The following is a 12,892-nucleotide window of genomic DNA, read 5'->3' as shown; positions in this document are numbered from 1 at the left end:
GTAAAACAAGTTAGATATGCTACCTAGAAGCTTTTCACCCTATAAGCAAAGGTTGGTTTATTTTGTTGGTCTAGGTTTGTTTGTTTTTTTGTTTTTTTTTTAGAAATGGAAGTAATCCTCTTTATTAATTCAGTATTAAGACATTTGAATTGTCAGTTAAGGAGGCAATAAATTATTCTGTGTTTCCACAGCTTGAAGTTTCACACTAAATAAAAGAGACTGTTGAGAGTGAAAGTAACTCATGTCTGTGCTTTTTAAGACATTGTATGCTATCCAAAACTGCTAAAGGCTTCTAACACAGTAGCATTGCATCATTGCAATAGTTACTGTATTAACCAGCCCAATGCTTTATAAGTTCTGATTATTAAAAACTACTTTAGATATTAGTGTACTTTGGTATAAATGAAATGTAAATATAATACTGGCATTCTCATTTTATTGTATTGCTTATTCACCTATCTAAACACAAATATGTCCAAATGCAGCTCTGTGCTGATGTTTCATCTTCAAACTAGTGTCTTGTAGAAGTTGAGTGAGATGTATTAAACAAAAGGAGCAATGTTTTTTTTACCATGGTTTGATGCTGAAGCACAAATTTGTTTTCTTGGGCTTTTTTGTGTGGTATGGTTGGTTGGTTGGTTTTTTTATGGATAGGCTCACCAACATCAATGGGATAGGAGTTCTTGTGTAAATAAAAGTTTTTAGAGGATCAGAAACTCTTTAAGTGTGCTAAAAAATGTCACTACATCAAACCTTTCTTACAGTATTTTATGATAGTTTCTAATTAATGGTAGTCTGGATATGTTAAAGAACATGGCTGATGAACTATTTTGTATTGTTTTGCCAGCACGCATTTGGAACATTGTTTATAAGTAGGAAAGCCAGGGATGAATTGTTACAGTTTATTCTCAAGCTCTGCTAACTATAAACTTTTTTTGGAGACACTGGGATCTAATGCATCCTGTAAATGTTGTTTGTGATAGTGAAGATACTGCAGATAGGCTTCTTCAGGGTGTCATCACCATTCCTGTGAAGTCAGGTACTTCAGTTAACATAACTCAAAGCATATGGTACTTGGAAGGAGCACAAGTATTTCCTGGCTATGTGTAAACCTCTTTTCTCTCCTGCTTCAGCCCTTAAAATAGATAAAAATATTTTCTATCACCAGCCATGTGCTGACTTTAATCTGCTATATGTGTCTTTACAAAACTAGAAATAAATTTATAGTTACCTAATTTTGTACTACTTAATGTATGGTAGCTTCTGGAAAAAAAAATAGATATATTCAATATAATATTTAATGTGATGAGTGCTACCTAGCTGATAGTATTATTTAAGGTTTTTTTCTACACTGTAGTCCTCCAAGCAATTGAAGCAAATGTGGTCAGACAAGACCTCATTTACTTAGAAAGGGGAAGAGTACAAGGGTTGTGGGCAGGATACAAAAAGAAGATGTTCTAGAAGTATGAGATAGAGTAACAATATGTAGCTCTGCAGTGGAAGTTCTTGTCCCTAACTTGTTCCCTTTGTCTTTGTCATTGCAGCAGCATAAGTACTTTCCCTTCTCTTCTTTCTTGCCCGTGGGGCACTGACTCTGCTAAAGCCATCTGCCACTCCTTGTCATTTTATTGCACGCAGTTGACAGCTGCAGGTGGGGAAATGGGGTGGGGAAGAAGGGAGCTGAGATTCTATTAATTGGATGCCAGAGACCTCTGTTGGCAAGATAAGATGATTATATTTTCATCCCTCTTTCTTCTAGAACTTCTCAGAGTACTCTTTGCCAGGGTTATAGAGGATGAAAAGTGATTGTCAGGTATAAATGTCAAATCAAATATGATGGATTTGTAAGATCTAGAAAAATAAAGTGAATTCCATCTTGGGATCCTTCACTCCTAAAGTTTTGCTTAGAAGATGAATGATACTGACTTCAAAGGTGTGATGCTTACCTGTATGAAAAACCTGTTAGTAGGCTTCATGATGCCTCAAGTCTTGAGATGATCTTTCATGGTGAAACTCTTTTGGTGAGAAGGAAGAAATGTTTTTCTAATAGATGACACTGAAATAGGATGACTATTGCTGGGGCAAGCAAGTAAACATAGGAGTACATTACAAAGGACAGTAGATTCTAGAACCCCAGAAGGCTGGAAGTTATTAACTTCACAATACATTTATTACATGTTCCTAATTTATTGTTTCTTATTGCTCTCTCTATACACATGCATAGTTGGCTCTACAACCTTAAAACTATGCAATGACATTTCTTAATGGAAGTTCTGCATCATGAGTTCAGTACATTACCAATGATGACTGTTTTTCCCTGAGTATTTTGGGCATGGGTATTACTGTTAACCTAAAAAGATTTGTTTGGAATGGTTACTGGCCTCAAAAGAACTGTCCACAGCTTTATTTCATTTAATAAACTTGAGGATAATGTGACTCAGCCTTGTAAATACCAGTATCTGAGCAAGAACAATAAATCTTTAAATGGGTTGAACTTATGTTTAGTTGCACATATTTTAGAGGCAAAAACTTCTTATAGCTACTTCTTACTTGAATGAATATGAGGTGAATGGCATGTCTCCAGCAGACATCAGCGTAATGCCACTTGATATCGAGAGAACAAATTTGCCCAATGGCAACCTATTATTAAGTGCTGCAGTGTCTGCTTTTTAAGCAGGGCTTTTAACTAACTGGAGACAGAAACAGGAAACAAGCAACTGGCACAGTTAGCCTCTGTTGAAACTTGCCTTCAAATACAATGAGTTATTAATATGCCTTAGCCATTTCCATTATTTTTACCAAAATGTAATGAAAAAGAACATTATAATTTTTTGGCACTCTTAAGTGTGGGTGGTTTGGGGTTTTTTTTTTTTGAGGTGGGGGTGGTGGGGGTTTTTGTGTTTTGGTTTGGGTTTTTTTGTTTGTTTTCATTCATTTGTTTATGTACACCAGTTAATGTCTTTCTTATACATTATAGCCAGTATATGGTCTTTGAGGATTTTTTTTGGTAGGAACTGGGACTGGTTAGGCTGCACCTCAAGTACTGTGTCCAGTTCTGGCCCCGTCAGTTTAGGAAGGATGTTGACTTGCTGGAACAAGTCCAGAGAAGGACAACGAAGTTGGTGAGGGGTTTGGAACACGAGCCCTATGAGGAAAGACTGAGGGAGCTGGGATTGCTTAGCCTGGAGAAGAGGAGGAGACTCAGGGGTGACCTTCTTGCTCTCTACAACTACCTGAAGGGAGGTTGTAGCCAGGTGGGGGCTGGTCTCTTCTCCCAGGCAGCCAGCACCAGAACAAGAGGACACAGTCTCAGGCTGCACCAGGGGAGGTTTAGGTTGGATGTTAGGAAGAAGTTCTATACAGAGAGAGTGATTGCCCATTGGAATGGGCTGCCCAGGGAGGTGGTGGAGTCGCTGTCATTGGAGGTTTTCAGGAGGAGACTTGATGGGGTGCTTGGTGCTATGGGTTAGTTGTTTAGGTGGGTTGGATTGGTTGATGGGTTGGACGTGATGATCTTGAAGGTCTCTTCCAACCTGGTCTTGTCTATTCTATTCTATTCTTTTCAGGAGGAGACTTGATGGGGTACTTGGTGCCATGGGTTAGTTGTTTAGGTGGGTTGGATTGGTTGGTGGGTTGGACGCAATGATCTTGAAGGTCTCTTCCAACCTGGGCTGGTCTATTCTATTAAATAGAATAATTTTATGATTCAATACCACAGGCATTCATACATGTCTTCTAAAATGATTTGAACATGTTTTGGTGCTACTAAACCTACTGAAGAGCACTGAAGTTTAAGGCCCACCTACAAACTTCTTTTGGAAATCTTGTTGATTTTAAAATTAGCGAGGAGATATCTCATATGCCATTGTAAACCGAAAGCTAAGTGATCGCATCACACACACAATGATCAGTCAACATTTTTGAAGCTCAGTAAAATGTGGAGATGAGTTGAAGAAACACGTGATAGATTGAAACCAGTTCTAAACCATTTGATTTTAGAACTTTACCCTGGCTTTTGAACTCCTGATGTTTGAAGGTGTTGGATTTGGCAAGGGTGTTATAAAGGCAATAAATTTTCTTATAAGTAGAAAATATCTCACAGGTGCAATAAAATTTCTACACCTAAGTCAACAAAATATGTTTCAGTACAGCATGCTTCTCCTTGTGCTTTCTATGTTCTAAAAATCGTTGAGCCACATGCTGTAAGATCATCTTGTAACAGATATGGCAACTCCAAAACTGAAAGATGAGCTGTCAGCATTATCAGCTTGTTATTCTGTCCTACCTTCTGTTAAGAGCTATCATTTTGGTTGTGGTTTTTTTTTATTCCAAATGTAAATCCAGAGTATTACCAACATAAAAATACATCATTAGCTCTATTTCAATATTGATTTTAATAAATTGATTATATGCTTATATATATGCATATATATATTATATGTTTGTATCCCCCCCCTCAACATTAAATCTTCAGGTTATCGTGTACTGGAAAAAGTGTATAGGGTGAATGTGAGTTCGTTACATAAAGCTAATATAATTTTATTGGCATAATATGGCAAGTACTGAATCTGCTAGCCAGTTAATCAGGCTGTTCTTAATTTTCTCTGTTTTTTTTTCATTGCTCAGATGACCTGCTCAGAAAAAATAGACTGTTCAGATTATGCCTCAGCTCAATATTTTTGGTCATTAGTCTTAGTGCAGTTCATTAGAATAGAATAGAATAGAATGAAATGAACCAGGTTGGAAAAGACCTTTGAGATCATCAAGTCCGACCTATCACCCAACACTATCTAATCAACTAAACCATGGCACCAAGTGCCTGATCTGGTCTCTTCTTAAACACATCTAGTTTGTATTGATAATTCTACATGAAACTTGACATAAAAAGATACAATCATGATCATGTTCAAATTCTTTTTTGATATGTCACACACCTGTTTGCAGAAGTAAAAGTAAATCTTAAAATTTGAAATAAATTACACTTTTTAACCTTTAAAAGAATCCTGGTTTTTAAATGTTGGTAGTACTGTATAGACGGTCAGGATTAAATTAGAGCTGGCATATGTATGTTTAACAATAATATTAAGGAATATAATAACTGTAAATGCATACAACTTGACATAGTTACTTGACATTCAGTTCTAAGCACCTTGGTTACATTGACACCTTTATTTCTTTTGCACACCTACCTAAAGTTTTGCCTCCTACAGCATTTAAGAAAGCATATAAAGTATTCTATTTTCCACTCAATACCATGATATGAAGTCAAGAAGTCAATGGGGATTTTCCTCACAAATCCTTTTTGGTTTAGCCTGATTCTTTGAATCAATATAAACAGTTTGTCATTTATCTTTTAGACTTTTATTATTGTGTCTTCTCTGAATTAAGTTTGTTTTGCAGGGCTGCTTTTCTATAATATTGTGCAGAGATGTGTATTGTATTACCATTGTTCTTTTAAAATCTCTTCATAAAAGCCCTATGAGGAAAGACCGAGGGAGCTGGGGTTGCTCAGCCTGGAGAAGAGGAGACTCAGGGGTGACCTTATCACTCTCTACAACTACCTGAAGGGAGGTTGTAGACAGGCGGACGATGGTCTCTTCTCCCAGGCAGCCAGTACCAGAACAAGAGGACACAGTCTCAGGCTGCGCCAGGGGAGGTTCAGGTTGGATGTTAGGAAGAAGTTCTATACAGAAAGAGTGATTGCGCTATGGAATGGGTTGCCCGGGGAGGTGGTGGAGTCGCCGTCATTGAAGGTGTTCGGGAGGAGACTTGATGGGGTGCTTGGTGCCATGGGTTAGCTGTTTGGGTGGGTTGGATTGGTTGATGGGTTGGACACAATGATCTTGAAGGTCTCTTCCAACCTGGTTTGGTTTATTCTAATAAAGGTTTATTATCACTCATTAATTACTGTAGCATTCCAAAGTATAAAAATTGACCAGCAGCAAGCTTAAACCTTTCTTGATAGCTTTTCAAGGTTACTGAGGTGCAAATTTGTCTGTTGACTAATCAGCTTTTACTTAGCAGATGTTCAGTTAGTTATATGTTTCACCTCTCTTGTTCCTTTCCGTAGATGAGAAAACATTTCTTGAAACTTCTGAGTTCCCTTAATATTATTTTTACTGTCTCTGTCCACTGTTTTATTTCTGCTATTACTAGAATTTTTTTTTTGTTCTTGTGTGCTTTGGATCTTGCACATTCTTTTTTCCCTACATTAGCATTGTCAGCCTCTCATGCCAGCCTTGTGCATTTACTGACTTTTCCAATTTGTTGACTCTCTTTTCCCATGTTCCTATTTGTTTTACAGCACTTTTTCATAAAATTGTATTTATCTAGAAGACTTTCTGAAATGTTTCCATTTCATTTTTCTCTGCCTTTTTTCCTCCCCCTCAGACTCTAAAAAGCAAGGAATGTCAAATATTGTCCCTGTATGTATTGGTATTACTTGACAGTATATCTTCTTTTTTACCCGTTGACATGCAAGTAATCTGATAATTGCCATTGGCTCATAGACCATTGCCATCACTAAGTGAGGAAAACCCATAAATATGTAATCTTGGCTTTCCTGGAGAGTGGCTGCTGATGCACCTCTTTGCCTCTTCAGTTCTTCCCAGCAGACTTTAGCTCATTTTACACTTTAAAATACAATTTATCTTAAGATATCAACAGTGCCACTGAAATATGCTCTCTTCTTATTGATTAGAATTCTTGAATTAGAGTATTCATGCAGTCAAATGGTATATTAATTTTAGTTAATGCTCATTCTTATGTATTTTTTGAAGTGTTATAGTTCCATATTGTAAAGCATCTTGTGGCTATTTTTACTGTTTTTCTATGCTACTTTCCTCTCAGTCAGTTTCTTCTACTCTTAAATGATAAAAGCTACTTATTTTGTCTTTTAAAACAGTGTGATTAAGTCCTTAAGCACTGAAGTAGACCAGAAATGTTTTAAACATTAAAAGCTCAGGAGCAGGCTGTCCCCATGTACCAAAAGACAAGATGTTAGGGAAGAAGGCTGGCCTGACTGAATAGGGACATTTGGTTGCTGCTTAGGGGGAGAAGAGTTTATGGTCATTGGAAGAGGAGGCAGGCCACTCTGGATGACTCCAAAGTTGTTGTGAGGCTGTGCAGGGTGAAAATTAGGAGGACTGGAGCCCAGTTGCAAATTATTTTGACTATGTTAAAGAGAACGGGAAATCCTTCTACAAATGTATTAGCAACAAAAGGAGGACTAAGGAGAACTTCTGTCCTATGTTGGATGCAGGGGGAAGCATAGTGATAAAGGATGAGGAAAAGGCTAAGGTACCTAATACCATCTTTACCTCAGTCTTTAGTAGCCAAACCAATTGTTTGCTGGATACCCAGCCCCCTGAGCTGGAAGATAGGGATGGGGAGCAGAATGAAGCCCCCATAGTGTAAGATGAGTTTGTTGACGATCTGCTGCACCACTTAGACATACACAAGTCTATGGGGCTGGATGGTACCACACACCAGGGGTACTGAGACAACTGCCAGAAGTGCTCACCAAGACACTTTTCATCACTTACCAGCAGTCCTGGGGAGGTCCTGGGCAACTGGAGATTGGCAAATGCAATGAAAGGAGCATCTGGGTGACTGCAGACCTGTCAGTCTGACCTCAGTGCCAGGGAAGGTAATGGAGCAGATCATCCTGAGTGCTGTCATGCAGCACATGCAGGACAACCAGACCCAGTCACCATGGGTTCATGAAGGGCAGGCCATTCTTGACAAACCCAGTTGCCTCCTATGACAAAGCACCTGCTTAGTGGATGAGGGAAAATCTGTTGTTTACCTGGACTTTAGTAAAGCCTTTGACACTGTCTCCTGCAGCATCCTCCTGGAGAAACTGACTGTTCATGGCTTAAATGGGTAGATTCTTCGCTGAGTGAAAAAATAGCTGGATGGCTGGACCCAAAGAATGGTGGTGAGGGGAGTTAAATCCACTTGGCAGCCAGTCACAAGTGATGTTCCTCAGGGCTCAGTACTGGGGCAGTTTTGTTTAACATCTTTATCAATATCTGGAGGAAGGTATTGAATGCATACTTAGTAAGTTTGTAAATAATACCAAATTGGGTGGGAGTGTTGATATGCTCAGAAGTAGGAAGGCTCTGCAGAGGAATCTGGACAGCATGGATCAGTGGGCTGAGGTCAATTGTATAAGGTTTAACAAAGCTAAATGCTGGGTCCTGCCCTTTGGTCACAACAACCCCATGGAACTCTACAGACCTGAGGGAGAATGGCTGGAAAGCTGCCTGGCAGAAAAAGACCTTTAGGTCAGCAGTGTGCTCAGGTGGCCAAGAAGGCCAATAGCAACCTGGCCTGTATCACGAATAGTGTGGCCAGCAGTATCAGGGAAGTGATCTTATTCCTGTGCTCAGCACTGGTGAGGCTGCACCTTGAATACTGTGTTCAGTTTTGGGCCCCTTACTGCAAGAAGGACATTAGAGGCGCTGAAACATGTCCAGTAAAGGGTACTGAGACTGGTGAGGGGTCTTGAACACAAGTTATATGAGGAGTGGCTAAGGGAGCTGATGATACTTAGTCTGGAGAAGAGGAGGTTGAAAGGAGATCTCATTGCTTCCTACAACTACCTGAAAGGAGGTCATAGTGATATGGGGGCCAGCCTTTTCTCCTGGGTAACAAATGATAGGATGAGAAGAAATGGTGTTAAGCTGCTCTAGGGTAGGTTTAGATTAGATATTAAGAAAAATTTCTTCACTGAAAGGGTCATTGGGCACTGGAACAGGCTGCCCAGGGAAGTGGTGGAGTCATCATCCCTGGAAGTGTTTAAAAGACAAATTTGGATGAGGAGCTTAGGGTATGACAGTTGTCTACAGGGAGATGTTAGGTTATGGTTGGACTAAATGATCTTGAGGTCTTTCCCAACCAGGCAAGTCCATGATTCTATGATCAAGTGACAAAGTGTGAGGAAATGAGCTCAAATTGTGCCAGGGGAGGTTCAGGTTGGATATTAGGAAAAATTTATTTACTGGAAGATTGATCAGAAATTGGGATAGGCTGCCTGGGGAGGTGATGGAGTCACAGTCCCTGGAGGTGGTTTTTTGGTTTTTCAATTTTTGTAGACATGGCTTTTTGGGACATGGTTTAATGACCATGGTGATGTTAGGTGGACAGTTGGCCTTAATGATCTTAAGAGATCTTTTCCAACTGAAGCAATTCTATGAGTGTTTTTCTCACCTAGCTGAAAGCGGTGACATTGTATTACTGTCATATGTGTGGGTTAGAATCAAATTCAAATAGGATGTTATGTAGGCTGGATTGATTTATTATTGTTGTTGTTACATAGTTTGTTTCTGAACTAAAAGTTACACTTGTATTTCCACACAACTAACAAAACCAGATGGTGAGACACTAGAAATAAACACAAAGCCTCAAATAAACAAAAGGAAAGTGAACAGAGAAGAAAAAATTTCTGATGCCCAAGCACATTATTCTTAATGGTTATGGGGGGTGCAGTTCATTGATTTTAATAATAAAATTAGAAGCAAAAAAAAAAGAAAAAAAAAACACAAACAAATGAAAACTTCCTTTCCATGCAGTTTCAAATAGTTCTCCATTTTATATATATATATATATATGTATATATATATATATATTAATCACTTGTTTGTTACATCTTTTAAAAGGTACTGAAAGGCTTTATGGACTGTTCTTTCTTCTTTTTCTGAGATAGAAATTGTCTGAGGTAGGATGGGATTGTGGTTATGCTGTTGGAAATGTCTTCTGTAACAGTCTTTGCCTACCAGATCATAAACAATCATGATAACACATCTTTAGAAGTTAACATCCTGTAGGTCAGTGGTAGAAGCACGTCCTGCGTATGCCTCCATTTCACTGCAGAATGAAGTAGAAGAGGTTATTTTAACTGCATTCTGTTCCTTCTATATTGCAACATGGAGATTTCTCATGATCAACCGTGTCTTGGCTGATACTTGGTATATTTGAAGAAACTGATTTTTGTCTGTTGATCAATTGGGCATCTAGTAAACAGGAAAGATATGTCAAGGATTTGGAGTTCACAAATGCTGATATTCTGTGATCTAGACTGATAGCTGTCTCTCTTTTGTGAAATAAGGCTATAGAAACTTTGTGTGCATTGCCTTGTCTTCTGCAAAACAGATTTTTTTTTTTACAGCATGTGTTTGTTTAGCATTCAGGAATCCATCTGAAATATTTCAGTGGCATTAACAGATCCATATTTCAGCATGTTGAATGACATTAAATGTTGCAGACGTGTGACTTTTGCTATTTAAACAACACTGCAAAATATAATGGCTGCTTTTTTTTTTATTCCTAGAGATAATAGCTAAATTGTAAGAAATGGATGCTAAAGGCTTACAAGGAGAAGATAAAATGAAGATGCTTATAATTTTACTAGCTTATTTGGTAAGTTAAAAGTATTTTTACTTTTTTCCTCAGGATAAGTGTTTTAAAAATTGTATTGGACACAGTAATGTTGCCTTTTGGCTTGCATGTTACTGCTAACACTGAAAGTGTTAAATGCACATGCACAGACAATGGCATATGCATTTTATCAGTTTTAAGTGAACTGTATAATTCTTGCCACCCCTCACATGCAATTAAAATAAGTTTACCTTGTGAGCCTCTTCATGGAAGAAGGACTAAGACACAATGCAAGTGAATATATTAGCTTAGGGGTTTGGAGCATTCAGTTTATCCACTGAACATAGCATAGCACATGATTATGCTGCCTAATAAGTGTATTTCAGCTCTGGCTTGCAGAGACAAGCTCTAGAACTAAGAGTAATTAATGCCTCATAGCTATGAGAGAGGCTTTAGTCTTTCTCAAAAGACTAATGTGCAAAGCCAGACTTCAGTAGCAATTGTGGAGAGCATTTCTGTGATAGAAACCTGTATGCAGACATTAAAATTGTGGTGATGGAGTTCACAGTGTTTGTTAATGCTCTTGGATAGGATGTCAGTGATTGTACTGAAACTCTAGATGGCTGGTATTAGTGCTTATGATATTTCTCATAACCTCAGTTTCTGATTTGGTCAGAAGATGTACTTAAATGCCTTTGAAAGTGGAAATTGGATTGTCTCCCATTTATCTCTTCCAGTGTAAAGCGATAGTGAAGTTCAGAACAAATAGTATTCCTACAGGCGTGGGGTGGTTTTTGTTGTGGTGTTTGTTGGGGTTTGTTAAGTATCCAAAAAGGCTGAGTGATTAAACATTAATATTTCAAAATAAAGAAATTGATTTTAGCTCATTTAGTCAATTGTAATAGCATCATTAGAAAAAATACAAGATCACAAATCAATGAAACAGAGTAATGCAATGCAATGTTAGCTTAGCTTACCACTGTGAAAATTGTAGCTTTAGTAAATCATCACGTGCATTTCTAATAGCGTTGATTAAGGTGAAGGAACTTAAACTCTTGTGGGATGTTAAAACATTTTATTTTCCTTTTTTACAAGAGCCAAATATCAAACAAGTCTTCTAAGAATTGTAACACTGTGTCCAGTTCTGGGCTTCTCAGTTTAGGAAGGATGTTGACTCGCTGGAGCGTGTCCAGAGAAGGGCAACAAAGTTGGTGAGGGGCTTAGAACACAAGCCCTGTGAGAAGAGACTGAGGGAGCTGGGGTTGCTTAGCCTGGAGAAGAGGAGACTCAGGGGTGACCTTATTGCTCTCTACAACTACCTTAAGGGAGGTTGTAGACAGGCAGAGATTGGTCTCTTCTCCCAGGCAGCCAATACCAGAACAAGAGGACACAGTCTCAGGCTGCACCAGGGGAGGTTTAGGCTGGAGGTTAGGAGGAAGTTTTACACAGAGAGAGTGATTGCCCACTGGAATGGGCTGCCCGGGGAGGTGGTGGAGTCACCATTACTGGAGGTGTTCAGGAGGAGACTTGATAGGGTGCTTGGTTGCATGGTTTAGTTGGTTGGGTGGTGTTGGATGATAGGCTGGACGCGATGATCTTGAAAGTCTCTTCCAACCTGGTCTGGTCTATTCTATTCTATTCTAACAAGTCACTGAGTACCTTTACAATTCAGGCTATTTATCCACACTTGGAATTAAATTAATTTTCATTGCCATCTTTAAAGGTTTTGATAATGCTGAAAGTTTTTAAGCTAGCAACATGAATTTATTTCTTGTATTTAGAGTTTATATTAATTGTATGTTAATTACAGTTTAATTGTACTTCAATATGTTTACTTCTTCCTTTTTTTTTTTTTTTTTTAAGCTAACTAAGGTAATTTGTGAGACAGGAGATTGCCGAGAGCAAGAATTTAGGGACCACAGTGGAAACTGTATCCTCTGCAAGCAGTGTGGACCTGGAATGGAACTCTCCAAGGCAAGCAAACAATGCTTTCTTGAGTTTACTTTGTTCAATAAAGGCATTTGCTTACGTATTATTCTTATGTATCATTTTATAGTAGATAACTGTACTGCTGTAGAAATTTCTTTTTGTGGGGTTGGGGAAGGGCAGTTTGACCCTTTTACAGTTTTTCAGTCTCAGGCTATGCCAGGGGAGTTTCAGGTTGGATATTAGGAAGAAGTTCTACACAGAGAGAGTGATTGCCCATTGGAATGGGCTGCCCAAGGAGGTGGTGGAGTCGCCGTCATTGGAGGTGTTCAGGAGGAGACTTGATGGGGTACTTGGTGCCATAGGGTTAGCTGTTTGGGTGGGTTGGATTGGTTGATGGGTTGGACACAATGATCTTGAAGGTCTCTTCCAACCTGGTTTGGTTTATTCTAAATATTTTCTGGTTCTCTTTGTATAAAATTCTCCACTAAGAAAATGATGATGCCATTAATACAACAGGCAGTACCATTAGAAGATCTGAGTGGGATGTTCAAATTAAAATGAATTATTATTTCATTTTTTAAAG

At 38.6% G+C, this 12,892-nt stretch overlaps 1 protein-coding gene and 1 long non-coding RNA gene across 4 annotated transcripts in view; both read left to right on the top strand.

The window, feature by feature from the left end:
• The window catches only part of LOC137443853 (uncharacterized), a 115,744-nt gene that overhangs the window by 54,165 nt on the left and 48,687 nt on the right, over positions 1–12,892 (top strand). The window lies entirely within an intron of this gene.
• TNFRSF19 (TNF receptor superfamily member 19) overlaps positions 1–12,892 on the top strand; it is a 67,973-nt gene that overhangs the window by 6,394 nt on the left and 48,687 nt on the right. For all 3 annotated transcript variants that reach the window (XM_068143938.1, XM_068143929.1, XM_068143948.1), the window contains 2 exons: positions 10,334–10,422; positions 12,244–12,354. In XM_068143938.1, coding sequence (XP_068000039.1) covers positions 10,357–10,422; positions 12,244–12,354 — 177 coding nt within the window. In that variant the 5' untranslated portion in view covers positions 10,334–10,356. The remainder of the gene's footprint in view (positions 1–10,333; positions 10,423–12,243; positions 12,355–12,892) is intronic.

The sequence above is a fragment of the Melanerpes formicivorus genome, unplaced genomic scaffold, assembly GCF_026170545.1.
Source record: "Melanerpes formicivorus ecotype bairdi unplaced genomic scaffold, bMelFor1.0.p_v2 SCAF_1, whole genome shotgun sequence".
NCBI lineage: Eukaryota > Metazoa > Chordata > Aves > Piciformes > Picidae > Melanerpes > Melanerpes formicivorus.
This window is presented reverse-complemented; position numbering and strand designations above follow the sequence as displayed.